The 12,833-nt window shown below is 36.0% G+C and overlaps 1 protein-coding gene across 38 annotated transcripts in view; it reads right to left on the bottom strand.

The window, feature by feature from the left end:
• The window catches only part of PTPRD (protein tyrosine phosphatase receptor type D), a 2,250,073-nt gene that overhangs the window by 184,914 nt on the left and 2,052,326 nt on the right, over positions 1-12,833 (bottom strand). For 19 of the 38 annotated variants that reach the window (XM_044265686.1, XM_044265656.1, XM_044265663.1 and 16 more), the window contains 6 exons: positions 8,580-8,768; positions 7,318-7,326; positions 6,578-6,595; positions 4,860-4,970; positions 3,435-3,446; positions 1,153-1,422 (listed from right to left, as the gene is read on the bottom strand). In XM_044265686.1, coding sequence (XP_044121621.1) covers positions 1,153-1,422; positions 3,435-3,446; positions 4,860-4,970; positions 6,578-6,595; positions 7,318-7,326; positions 8,580-8,768 — 609 coding nt within the window. The remainder of the gene's footprint in view (positions 1-1,152; positions 1,423-3,434; positions 3,447-4,859; positions 4,971-6,577; positions 6,596-7,317; positions 7,327-8,579; positions 8,769-12,833) is intronic. The other 19 variants (XM_044265670.1, XM_044265671.1, XM_044265687.1 and 16 more) reach the window with 5 other exon arrangements.

The raw sequence follows: 12,833 nt of genomic DNA, 5'->3' as shown, positions 1-12,833 counted from the left end.
TAGATGTGTTTCTGAATTATTAAGGTAAGTAGAAATATTTCTAATTAAATATGTGTTTACTGATATTTAACACATTAGTTTTGCTGTCACATTTATTGTACAGTACAGTATAGATTTTGTGTCTATAATGTATGGATAAGTTTAAGTATGCTTAAAAGAGTTACCAATACTCAATACAACATTACTATTTTAAATGACTAAATGGTGACAATGGCATGTACTTTTGTTCTTATGTCACATTACTGCTTTTTATATGGCATATATTTGATATACATGCTTGGTGGGGATATGACACCAATTACAATATGTGTGTTATATATTTTCGGAGCATATGTCCTGGAAGGCAAAGATAATTTGTGTTCATTTTTTCAATAGTTTCAGACATTTGCAAGAACCTAAAGTCACCCTCAGTCTGTCCCTTTTTACAAAAGTGTTCTAGAGTTCCATAAACACTGATAAAAACAATTTGTGAAATTGGTAACTTTGGTTAACTTTTTATTTGTTTATAGGAAGATTTTATTTTTATTTTTTTCCACTTTATTTTATTTTATTTATTTTCAGTGTTTTAGCATTCATTCTTTATGCCCCAACTTTGGTTACATTTAGTGCACTTAAAGAAAATAATATTTCTTGAGCACATCATGTATAGAAGATAAGAGATAAACTTAAAATATAATGCTACTTACATTTTGATTTTTAATGATAAGACCCATCAAAATTTTACAATATCTATTATTAGATCATGTTGATTTAATTCTCTCTTTTTCTTTTTTCTTCACAGATTTGAGAAATTTATGTGCATTTTTCTATCATGTACTCTCACCAGAGCTCTGGATTAATATGAAACCTGTTTCATCAGTTCTATCATAATGGTTGACAGTATCAACAGTTCTCATTTTGCCTGGTTAGTGCTTGGGCCTAGCTTATTGTTGAATATTTTGATGATTATCATTACATAGGCTATCTGTCCTTTTAAGAATCTCCTTACCTATATATGTGTAACTTAAATGATATCACAGATATTATTGGGATTTGAAAACTGAACTCAGATGAACTGACACATTTTAGAATTCCAGGGGTAGACTTTGTAGAAACATTAGTTGGGAGACTTGAATGTACCTCAACCCTCAAAGCAAAAACCATTAAGCTTACCTTTGACAGTGATCTGTGCTATTGCTTCAATGACACCCAGTGTTGACATAGCAACACAGGTGTAATTTGCTGACTGTCTCACATCATTCAGTTCTAGTACATTTCTTCCTATTGGCATATCATCTTCGGGTGTCAGATCTTCTGCCCCCAACATCCACTTCACATAAGGCATTGGTGACCCCACGGCCACACAGGTGATATTAACACTTCCACCTGGCATGATTTCATGATTAGTAGGTGGGATAGAGAATCTTGGTGGGACACGGCGAACTGGAACAAAACACAAGGGAAAATGATAAAACAAAAGGCAAGATAAAGTGGCTTATTAAACATATGACATGCACTGTACAAACACAATTAAACAATTGAAACATATTGTGGATTTTCCAAAAACAAAACAAAAAAAAACTGTGGATAATACAGACCATACAAGTATGGTATGTGTATACACAGAAAAAAGTATTTAGTTTAGGCATTGATATCTTAGACACATTCATACAAAAGTTGATTCAGACCTACAAGGGCCCCACAAAAAACAAAAACAAAAACAAAACAACAACAACAACAAAACTATCTACAAACTAACAATACATAAACATCATGCATAAGATAAACACAAAAACATACACATGCATGCATATAGCAAAGGTCCTATGCATGTATGTATATGCAGAAAAGGGGGCTGGAAGGTCACCAGCAGATTTAAGTTGAGTATCAAAACCAACTTCAGTGCTGTGCACCTCCAGTTGATGTGAATGTATGTGTGAGACCACACTGTCACATCCCAACCCTGGAAAACATCATCTAGAGGACACGGAAAGTGCAATTTATTTGCTTTCAGACTCAGAGTAGAAGCAGCCTCAAGACCTCACACTAACACTGGAACAGACACAGAAATATACACACATAGCAATTTATGCTCACAGAAGAAGAAACAAATCCAGTGCCAGTAAGGATACTGGATTGGGTCATGCAAGGCATGCACAAGATGAAGTGTCAAGGCCCGTGCTTAGGACAAGGGAAAAAACAGCTGGAATCCAAGACAACAATGACAAAAGAAGAAATAACAAGGTAACAGCACTAAACGTAAAGAGAGGAGATAAAGTACAGTGATTGAAACAGGGATTTAAGGGATGACAGGGCTCAAAGAAGGAATACATTAGATTAGGCTAGGTTGTCAAAGGTAAGGATTGCAAATTCAGGAAGGGAGCTGGTATTTCACATTCAAGATTCTACTCAGTTCAATCTAAGGTTTCTAAGGTAAAACGACATAGATGATGGTTACAAAATTGAGTAAGAGGCTTTTTATGCCTACATTCACATGGTAGGACACTGGGTTTAAAACATACAATGAAACAGAACATTGAGAGAAGAGGTCATATTAAAGCAATACAACACAGAAAATATTACCAAGCAATTAGAGTTCAGTGTTCCTGCTTCAGATAATCTGCATGTTTATATGTGCTTAAGTACATGTGTCTTGGACAAAGAGAGGGCAAGAGACAAATGGGCTTCAGCTTGGGCTCTTATTGGCAAAACATTACACCAAGAGAATTTTAGATCAAGAGGTAATCATTAGGAACATACCTTAAATATGGATAATACAGTGATTTTTAAAATTATAGAAAAGTTAATAAACAAACAACCTCATAACCCCAAGAAAATGATATGTAAATAATTCTGTCTGTAAACTTTTTGACTGTCATTAAGTTGGAGATAAACTTCTGTTGATTCGAGAGGGCTCGCTGTGATGGCCTCACGGGTGAATGACAGGCAGAGAAGAAAGAGTTAAGCATGCCTCCTGCAGCCAATTCACAGGTTACACAAAGCAAGCAGGAGCCACTGGAGACTCTAAGGTGTCAAAAAACATATCCAGAAAATAGAGGAGAGTTTAGTCTTCATGCTTGGGATTAGAGGAGCAACTACAAAAAGTCATTCTATGGGCAGCAGGCATCCTTGTACGACAAAAGTTAAGGTGAGGCAGGAGACGGGAAGAGTGGGGCAGGAAAGAAAGCAGGAACACTGACTGAGCTCAGTTAAGTGACCTGAGAGAGTTAAGTGTTACCAGTTACCATGCACCCGGGTACATTCTCGCCCATCATGCACCACGGTTAGATACCGCCAGCAAGCACCGGAAGCCATGGCCAAGGGCATTCTCCGCTAAAACATACCATTAACCAAAAGAAGACCACAATGCAGCTACATTCATTTCATTTGTATTCTTTGTTATTGGTTTAATTAAGAGTTTTGTAAGGTGGGTAAAAAGTAAAAAACACACCAACCTTCTCGCAGCTCTGAGGGATGTAGGGGGTTTGATGCAGAACACAATGAAATGAGGAAAGGAGAAAAACAAGGGAAACACAGAGAGAGTAAAAAGGCCATATCAAGGCTTTCAACTGCTACTTGAACATCTTTACTTGTTCTAGTTAATCCTTCCTACCTCAGCTGAAAACGTTAGCAACACCTCATGGACTAATACGGTATTAGAAACAATAGCTAGCATCATTTTGAAATTTTTCCAGTAAAGAAGGTTCACATGCCTCATGCAGCAAAGGAGGTCACCATTGTAAGAAAAAGGTTCAAGGGGCTTTCAAGGAATTTGGAGAAGAAATGGTTTTCTTCATATTCTCCCACCCCAGACTCCAGAGAAAGATAGGAGAGGAAAACATCCCCATAGAAACAATATTACCTCAAACGAAAATTTCAAAATCAAGCTAGATATTTTCCTAAGGAAACCCATCTTAAAGTAACTTAAAGCCCTCACAGTCTTTAATTCCCACCCCCACCCAGCCTTTTGTGGTTATTCACCGACACGTAGACCAGGAATAAGAGCATTTCCACTGGACAAAAAGCTATAGGAACCTGATTTGGAAAACTCTGGGGAAGAAGAAATACTTCTTTCTAATTGAAATGAAAGGTACAGACATTCATAAGCTCAAAATGTAACCATTTATATTACTTTATGAGAAAATATGAATGTATCTTCATAAGTCATTCTTGTCCCAAGGACAACTAACATTATTTGTTAAAAATACAATCAGGGTTCCAGGGCAATGGAAAATTAAACTTTTCAGAATATTAATAACTTTTTGAAATGTGTGAAAATATATGCACAGACATATACACATACATAATATCACCTATTCATTAATTTTAAGAAGTATTAAAAAAGGAATTACAACTGTGCTATTTTCATACAGCACCTTTTCTTTTTGTGTGTTTTTTGTTTTTAAGTTAGCAGCTTTATCCTTATAGCTCTGCAGCAGAGGTCTTGAAGACATAAACACTTTTATGCTTGGAGTTGCACAGAAAACTGATTAGTAACACACCAAGCAATTATTTCAGAGTTTGATAAGTAAATAGAAGACAAACAGCAACAGAAAAAAGAAGGAAAAGAAGAAAACTTCAAACAAATGCCAAGCATAGATCAATCAATGCAGTCAAAGTAAATCAAGATGTAAAAATGCAAATATACTTACAAACTGCAAGCCTCAGGATAGGTCTTACTCAAAAGTTGTCAATTTTTTTTTTTTTTTTAACAATAGGGTCAAGATCTTCAATTCTCTATTTGCTAAAATGCTTCCACTACTGTAATTATTTAGTGTATCAGCTTGATACCTACTGACACAACAACACACATTTCATGGGTCTCTCAACTCCCCCTGAACCTTAATGAAGAAGCGATGCCAGGGTGACGTCGTTCCTACCTCTGACATATAAATTGGCAGGGGCAGAATAGCGAGTGCCCGCGCTGTTGGTGGCAACACACTCATATTTTCCTTGGTCAGATTCTTCGCTCTGTTCGATCTGAAGGGCGCCTGTATGGATATAAAATATAGTGCCAAAGAGATGGTCAGAGAAGGCTTTCTCAGTGTGGAAAGCTAAACCTCTTAACAATATGAAAAGCCCTGCAAAGCGAAGGTCCGCTCAGCGTCGTTTCAATCTCTCGCTAAGGTGCACAGACAGAAAATGATGCGATGAGAAAAACATATAGAGATTATTTTTTTTTTTTTACATCATCAATGCTAGCATAAGAAAACAATTATCTCTTTTCCCGAGCAAGACTTCTAGTCATAATTAATACTCTCATTTCCTAGACTAATAAAATGAAGATGGGTGAGACTGCTTCAAGGAAGTATGGCTTTTAAATCAAACAAAAGATTAATTTTTGGTTTTGTTTTGTTTTGTTCCATTTTGGTACCAAAAGTGGCGCAAAAGATAGGTACGCTCAAAAAAAACCAGGCCGGGTTTTCAAGAAAGTCTTCTGCTGAAGAAAGGCAAAAATACGCAGCAAGTACAAAAAGGCTGCACAAAGCAAAAAATTAAAATTAGTCATTATATATTATGAAAATATTACTTAAAGAAACAAAACTCCCTTAAGACATGCAGATTTTGAAGAAAAGAAAGACAGTTTGCCACGACTTACAATCATTTATTACATTTGCTGAAAAACAAAGAGCAGTTGAATTAGAGGGTTTTAAAAAAAGTTAAAAAGCACGGCCTATGCCAGCGAGGAAGAGCCAACCAACCACTGCTTGAGGACCTCGAGACGGATCCCCTAAGACACCCATCAAAATCCACTAGTGGGATTAGCAGTGTGGTGTCACAAAGCCCCAAGAAAAATATAAAACAAGAATTCTAAAAGAAATGAACACTGAGTCAAAGTATGAAAAACCAGCAATATCACATACCACCAAGAATACTGAGCACCTTTTGTTTCCATAGCCTGAAGGACAGAAGATCCAAAAATCCAGAGGCGAGTAATCCAAGAAAAAAAGAAGTGGGGGGAAAAAAGCATTGCTGTCAGGTTGTAGGCGAGTGGGATCAGGTGGAAAGGGGAGTCATTCTTTGACTTTTAAGACAGTAAGAGAAAAAAGAATTGAAGAACAAAAGCAAAAACCTTTTGAAAGATAAAGACAAAAAGCAGATGTTCCAGGCTGTCTTCTGCATGTCTGCCACTGTTCTCCAGACCATCTTGGCTTTGGTCCAGAACAAGAACAGCTAAGGAAGAAAAAAAATGATCTTTTTTTTTCTCCAGTTGGACAAAAAAAAAGGAAAAAGAAGAAAAAAAAAAAAGAAAAAAAGGAAAAAGGAAGAAGAAGAAAAGGAAAAAAAGAGGGACAGATGGTACGCTGTGACTGGTCTATGGTCTAAAGACCTGGATATGCTTTCTTTGAAGCATATCACAACTTAAATAATCATTTCCATAAAGAAAGAAATGAACAAAACAAAGAGAAAAGGAAAAGAAAAGGAAAACTCACAATATGAGAGTCACTGATCATAACCAAACAGTACAAAGGGAAAAAAAATAAAGTTGGTGGACATATTATTGGAATGATGTTGAAAACAGGACAAAGATGGGAGTGATGAGAGGACAGAAAGAATGAGCAAGATCATTCTGTGAACGTTAGTTCAGCACTCTTACCTCTTATTGGTGTACCACCTGGGTGGATAATATGAATGCAAATAAGATTAGAAAGAAGAAGCATTAGTACGAGAAGGAGGAGGCTAGGGCTGGGGAGAAGAATTAAATTAGATTTACAGAATTAAATAAGGTCTTAAAAGAAACTTGAATTACTATACTGGTAAAACAGGAATCTATTAGATCGTATTGTTAGATTATAAAAAGCAAGTTGCATTATACCACAGAGGGCAAAGACCACCATAGGCATCGTTGCCTTTCTCAGAGAAGCAACTGAGTTCTCAGGTCTGGGGTCGTATCGGGTTAGAATTATATCTATATGCCTCATAGTCTTAAAAAAATAAATAAAAACTCAACAATACTTTTTAAAGACATAGTTTAGGAAAAATACTGGCTGATCTATTTAAGTATATATATAGATACTCATATATATATACTGTTATAGGAAAGACTAATGACTAGAAACAAACACTGTTGGTTGAATATCTTATGCTTCTCACTATGCTACATTTATGTGATACGACTTGTGTACTATTTTATTTTTCTAGACAGTGTTCTTACAATAACAGTTCTGTGGATGTGTGCGTGTGCGCGCCACTACCGAGATCTGGTGTCTACACTGACAGTTAGTAAAATGCATGCCATGCATTTTATTAATAATAATAAAAATAATAATAATAATAATAATATTCTGGATATGGAAATTAGTGGGGGTGAAGTGCGCTTCAGAACTAAGCACTTACCAATAGATTCTGGAGATTTAAATACGGAGAGAAGAAAGACAGCATAAAAATATTATTATATTCCTTATAATTTGGTACAAATTTTTCAGAGTTAAAGCTTTATATACTAAATCATCTATGTTACATGTGAATAATTAATTCTTTATTTACAATAACAGAATGCTAATCTATACAATTCTGCTGACAACAAGCAAAAGAGGCAGTTAACAAGACGCTTTAACATCACAGGACAGGTCAAAAGCTGAGAATTCTGGGAAGACAGGCAGTTAAGTTCAACAACTTAGAATTCCATATCAATATTATTCCCAACGTCAAAGTAAACAGCTCATTCTACATGTCCCAGGGAGATCACCTAGGGACAGGCTCTAAAATTTAAGAAATTTAGAATTATCTCTATTTTTTAATCTAAAGAGAGCAAAGGAATGAACTTGGGATGGGGATGGGAAAGGGACAATAGGGCAGCAGGGAGAGAGAGGAGGAAGCAGCAAAAGCTGGAGTCTACACCAAAAGCAGACTTCTGTAGATCCAGTCACTGGAGGGTTCAAAACTCTTTAGTGTGGGCGCACACTACTGTGGCTTATGTGTAGAAAATGCTCACTCACAATAATATAATAATAAAGTTAATAAAAATCCCCTCCTTTCATTGGTACTTGGTAAAGGACTTTTGCAAAATACATCTGGTTACTCAGGAGATAACATTTCTGTGGTTTATGTATTAGTGAAAAGAAAGCAGATGTGACCAAACTTACTAAACTTTGGTACTCTGATGAGTTCAAATGCAGAAAAGACAGAGAAAACACACTTTAGTAAAACTGAATCATTTTAGTGTTTAATATGAATCTTTTGGTTTTTAATGGATACAACCATTGGAGCTCCTTGCAAGATCTGAATGAAGTCCAATGTTGAATTTTTTTTTTTTTCAAAAGAAAACAGAGAAAGAAGAAAGAAAGAGGAGAAAATGGATCCATCAAATACTGCAGAAAAGCAGTAAATTAAAAATTATTAAAAATACAGTCACAGCAGTGAGCAATGTGGATTAAACAGAAGCTGCAAAACAGAGAGAGAAAGACAGACTCTGAAACAGGCTATGACATCACAAACATGGACAACACATTAAATAACAGAGAAAGAGAAGAGGGAGAAAAATCAATACCTAAAAATTAAAATAAAATAAAATTAAAATTAAAATAAAGAGAGAGAAAGCTAAAAGAAAAAAAAAAATTCTCTAATAAGAGTTAGTGGAAACAGTAACAAGACCCTACCTGATCGTAACTGCTTAATTCGGCCATTGTTGTTGCTTGTGTCGACAGGTAAGAAATCTTTAAACCAAGTTATTTCTGGATCCGGATTCCCACTGGCTGCGCAAAGCATGGTGGCAGTGCGTGTACGCTCAACCACCTTCAACTGCGGGCCCATGTCAATGGTAGGGAAGCCCCTGGGGATTTGATCCTCTGCAAGACAAAAGGTGATACCAACATTATGTTAACAAGTCAGAGGGCCAAGATTCAAGAGCTATTGTCCATTCATCTTTCCCCTTACCTTACTCAGCATTCGAGAAGCTAATACAAATTGGACAACATTGCATTATCAGATTAGGACACAGTCACAATGTTGCTCATGGCCAGAAGAATACACCCTCCGCATATGAGACCAATAACCTAACAAAGAACTAAGACAGATGTGCTAAAGTCCATAAAAAAAAAAAAAAAAATGCATCTAGTTCTCGGCATGATGGAGAGAAAAGAAATTACAGATGTATGCCTGAGGAGGTCAGTGAGTACCAGAAGAGGCTCTGAAATGGGCCTTTAAGAACAAGAGGAAGTATATTCCTCACATTAAGAGAGTATTTTCCTCTATTCCAAGGCTTATAACATTTTCAGTCACTAAGGGTTAAAATTCCTAAATTTTGAATCCTCAGCTCATCCAAAGTTCACTTCTCCCTAACCTACACCAAAATTGTCCCAGATCAGGACACCTGGATGGCTCAGTAGGTTAAGTGGTTGCCTTCAGCTGAGGTCAGGATTCCAGGGTCCAGGAATGAGCTGAGTATCAGGTTTCCTGAGCAGCAGGGAGCCTGCTCCTCCCTCCCCCACTCCCCCTGCATGTGCTCTCTTTCTCTCTGTCAAATAAATCAATAAAATCTGACAAAAAATTGTCTCAGATTTTATATCTTGCAAAATTAAAGTCCTCTTAAGTCCCCTAAGCATGATGATCACATTACTAACTGGCATTACTGGCTCTTCCAGCCAGCATTAGAAAGGTGTATTCTACCTTGAAGAAATTTTGATTTGAAGGAATTTCAGTTATATGAGCAATGATTTTCCAAATTAGAACTTGGCAGTTTGTTTGAAAACCATTGTGAAACATTTTAAATTCTCACTGGTTCTGGCATCAATTTAACGGACCCTCCTTTATGACCTCCGATTAATTTTCAGGAGCCACCAATTCCAAAATTACTCAAAAGCACAAACACCAGTGAGAGAGAAAAAAAAAAAAAAAAAGAAAGAAAAAGAAAGGAAGAAGAAATCACCAGAGGTGGCACCTCCCTTTCCCTTGGATATAGCCTGCCATTTCTGGCATGAGCCTATGAGTCTTGCTGAAGTCTGGGTTATAATTTCTAGGGAAAAGTACTCCATTTTGATGTTCTCACTGTGTTGTCAGTCAGATCTATGTGTTCTCTACTCCCTCCCCTCGATCATTACAGGATAAACTCAATCTCCTAAATCTAGCTAGCAAAATCCTTTTAAATCAGGCCCCATTTTTCTCAGTCTCTCATGGATGATATCTCCCATAGGAAAGTTTCTTCTGCTCACACTATAATTCTTAACCGTTCCCCAGACAAATCATGTTCACTAAGTACTCTGGGTGTCTCTGAAAAGCAATGCAGCCAAAATCACCTTCTTTGTAATAAAGAGCCTTTCAAATATATTTAATATTTCCCTCCTCAGAGCTATCGTGTAGTAACTAAAATCCATTTTCCTGTACTTACTATCATCAATTTATCTCCCTACACCATGAATTCTTCCATGTCTCATTTATATCCAAATCCCTTGCCATCAAACTAGTCTAGATTACTAGACTTTTTTATTTTTTATTTTTTTATTTTATTTTATTTTGTTTTTAAGAAAGAGAGAGAGGGAGAGAATCTTAAGGAGTTTACACACCTAGCACAGGAGCCTGACACAGGGCTCGATCTCACAACACTGAGATCATGACCTGAGCTGAAATCAAGAATCAGACTCTTAACCAATTAAACCACCCTGGAGCCTCTGGATTACTCAAATTTGGGTAGAACCTCCAATGATTCCCAAGGTTAAATATAAATATATACTAGTGACCGAAAACTGAAAAAAAAAAAAAAAAAAAAAAGTTTTTCTACTACATATAGTAGAAAGCTACTTCTGGTAAAGAGTTGGTCAGAGAAATAGCTCAGGGTTACGGAGATAGATTTTGAATGAATAAAAGTCAAAATATACCAAAGAATAAAACTCCCGATAAAGGGAAAGTTTCCCTCAACAACAACTCCAGATTATTGTAAGAGAAATTGTGGGGCCAAGAGAACAGGGAAAAGTGGGACCCTGGCTCTTCTGCAGTGAGATAGAAGCAGCTAAGACAAGTTGAGTTTGACCTCTCAATTCACTAGAGAATATTCTCCTGTCCCACCAGCTAGTTATAGCTAGAGAATTTAAAAAAAAATTATAAAAATAATTCACCTTCAATGAGCTACATTTTACTTAACTTGAAAGCTATGACTGTTTTGAGAAAGCAGGAATACAATCTGTTTATTTGAATGTTCACACATCATCAGCCAAGCAGAAGTCTACCGTGGACAGGTGTCAGAAACAATAGTTAAGAATGAAACTTCAAGGTGATTTTTCAGGGCTCCAAGTTGGAATGTTAAACATTGCAAATGGAACAGAGCATTTTGCAAATCAGACTAATTTTGATAACCTACTCCATTTGAGTTCCATCAGGCTGTCCTTTATAACTTTTAAAGTTTTCATCAATATGACATATTTACATCTACAGCATTGTTCTACTATTAATTGAAAAACAAAAGCAGAAAGATCAATAGCCATTGTACCATACACATCATATTAAACATCTCACTTGGCAGCTACTGGTATAAAATGCTTCAAAGGATAAAAAATAATTTACTTCAAGGGCTCCAAAGTCAACTACACTGGCTTAGTTACCTAGAAATGAGTTTTTAAAAAAGCTCTTAAACTTTGTTGTTATTTTCCATATTTAAAACCACCAATTTAGGTTAATAAAATATCATCTTGAGATTCTTGAATTGATTCTTCATTTCCCAGGGCATTGTATCTACCCCCAAGACTTTGAATACTAGTTACATTAGCATCCATTAACATTGACCTACTAGTCATTACTTTTCTCAGGTTCAGCTCTCTGAAGAACCAGGCCAATATTCAGTACCAAGTGGCACGTGTCAAAGACTTAAGATTGTTGCACCACTTACTAAAGGTTCCTACTAAAGAAATCTAGAATTAATAACCATTTATAAGAAATGAAGTCCTCACCTTGGGAAAAGCTGACAAAATTGACTTGTGCCCTACCAAAAGCAGTCTAATATATTTGCATGACCTTTCTTTCCTTCTTGGCTCATAAAGAACACTCCAGAGCCCCCTTTTCATATACATAAGTGCACAACAAAGATACTCTTTCTTGCATACTAATCGGACAGTGGATGTAAAGAGTGTTCCTTTCTTATTTTTAATAAGGGTAATTAAATTCTATCCATCCCCCTTTTGCACAGAATCTCTTTGTATGTACTATCTTCATTAAATTTTCATGAGAAACATCACAATGAAACAGATTCAAATAGCCAGAACTCTTACACATTGACAGATGTGGCTTGTTTCCAATTCGACTGTCAGGTATTTGGCAATAAAACTCAGTATTCAACATAAAACGAACTGTAGAAATAATGAAATTTCTAATTGGAATGCTTATCTCAGTGGGTGTAGTTTAGAAGATGTTAATTGCTTTTTTTTTTTCACCTTCTACATTTTTTAGTGATTTATATAAAACTACCTTGGCCATTTGATAACATCAATTTTGACAGCTCATCAAATGTGTACTACCAAGAACTAGGGGGGAAAAATCAATAACTTTTATATCTTAACCACATAGACTTTTACAGAAAAAAAGCAGCTATCAAAAATCAACGAATTGTCAATATGTTAGCAGCTTTAAACTTTTACATGAGGTGAAAAGAAAAACATTTTGTCCTATTCATTAATGTGCTCATTAAGCTTTAAAGTGCCTTACTTATCACTGTTCCATATTAATATTCAATCATGCAGAATTAGCTATTAATTCATCAACAATTTAAATCAGACTTGACCTTCACGAAGCCATTTGGTCTGTCATTTTGAGAGGCCATTAAAGGGCAGATTACTACATACTTGTGCTTAGTGAATCATGGAAGTCATACATATTTTGTTTGGAATGGCAGCTATAATACACCTGGAAATACAGCACATTCTTTGACT

This window comes from Neovison vison, chromosome 9, assembly GCF_020171115.1.
Source record: "Neovison vison isolate M4711 chromosome 9, ASM_NN_V1, whole genome shotgun sequence".
In the NCBI taxonomy this organism is placed as follows: Eukaryota; Metazoa; Chordata; class Mammalia; order Carnivora; family Mustelidae; genus Neogale; species Neogale vison.
Note: the sequence above shows the minus strand (reverse complement) of the source record. Positions and strands in the feature narration are given on the sequence as shown.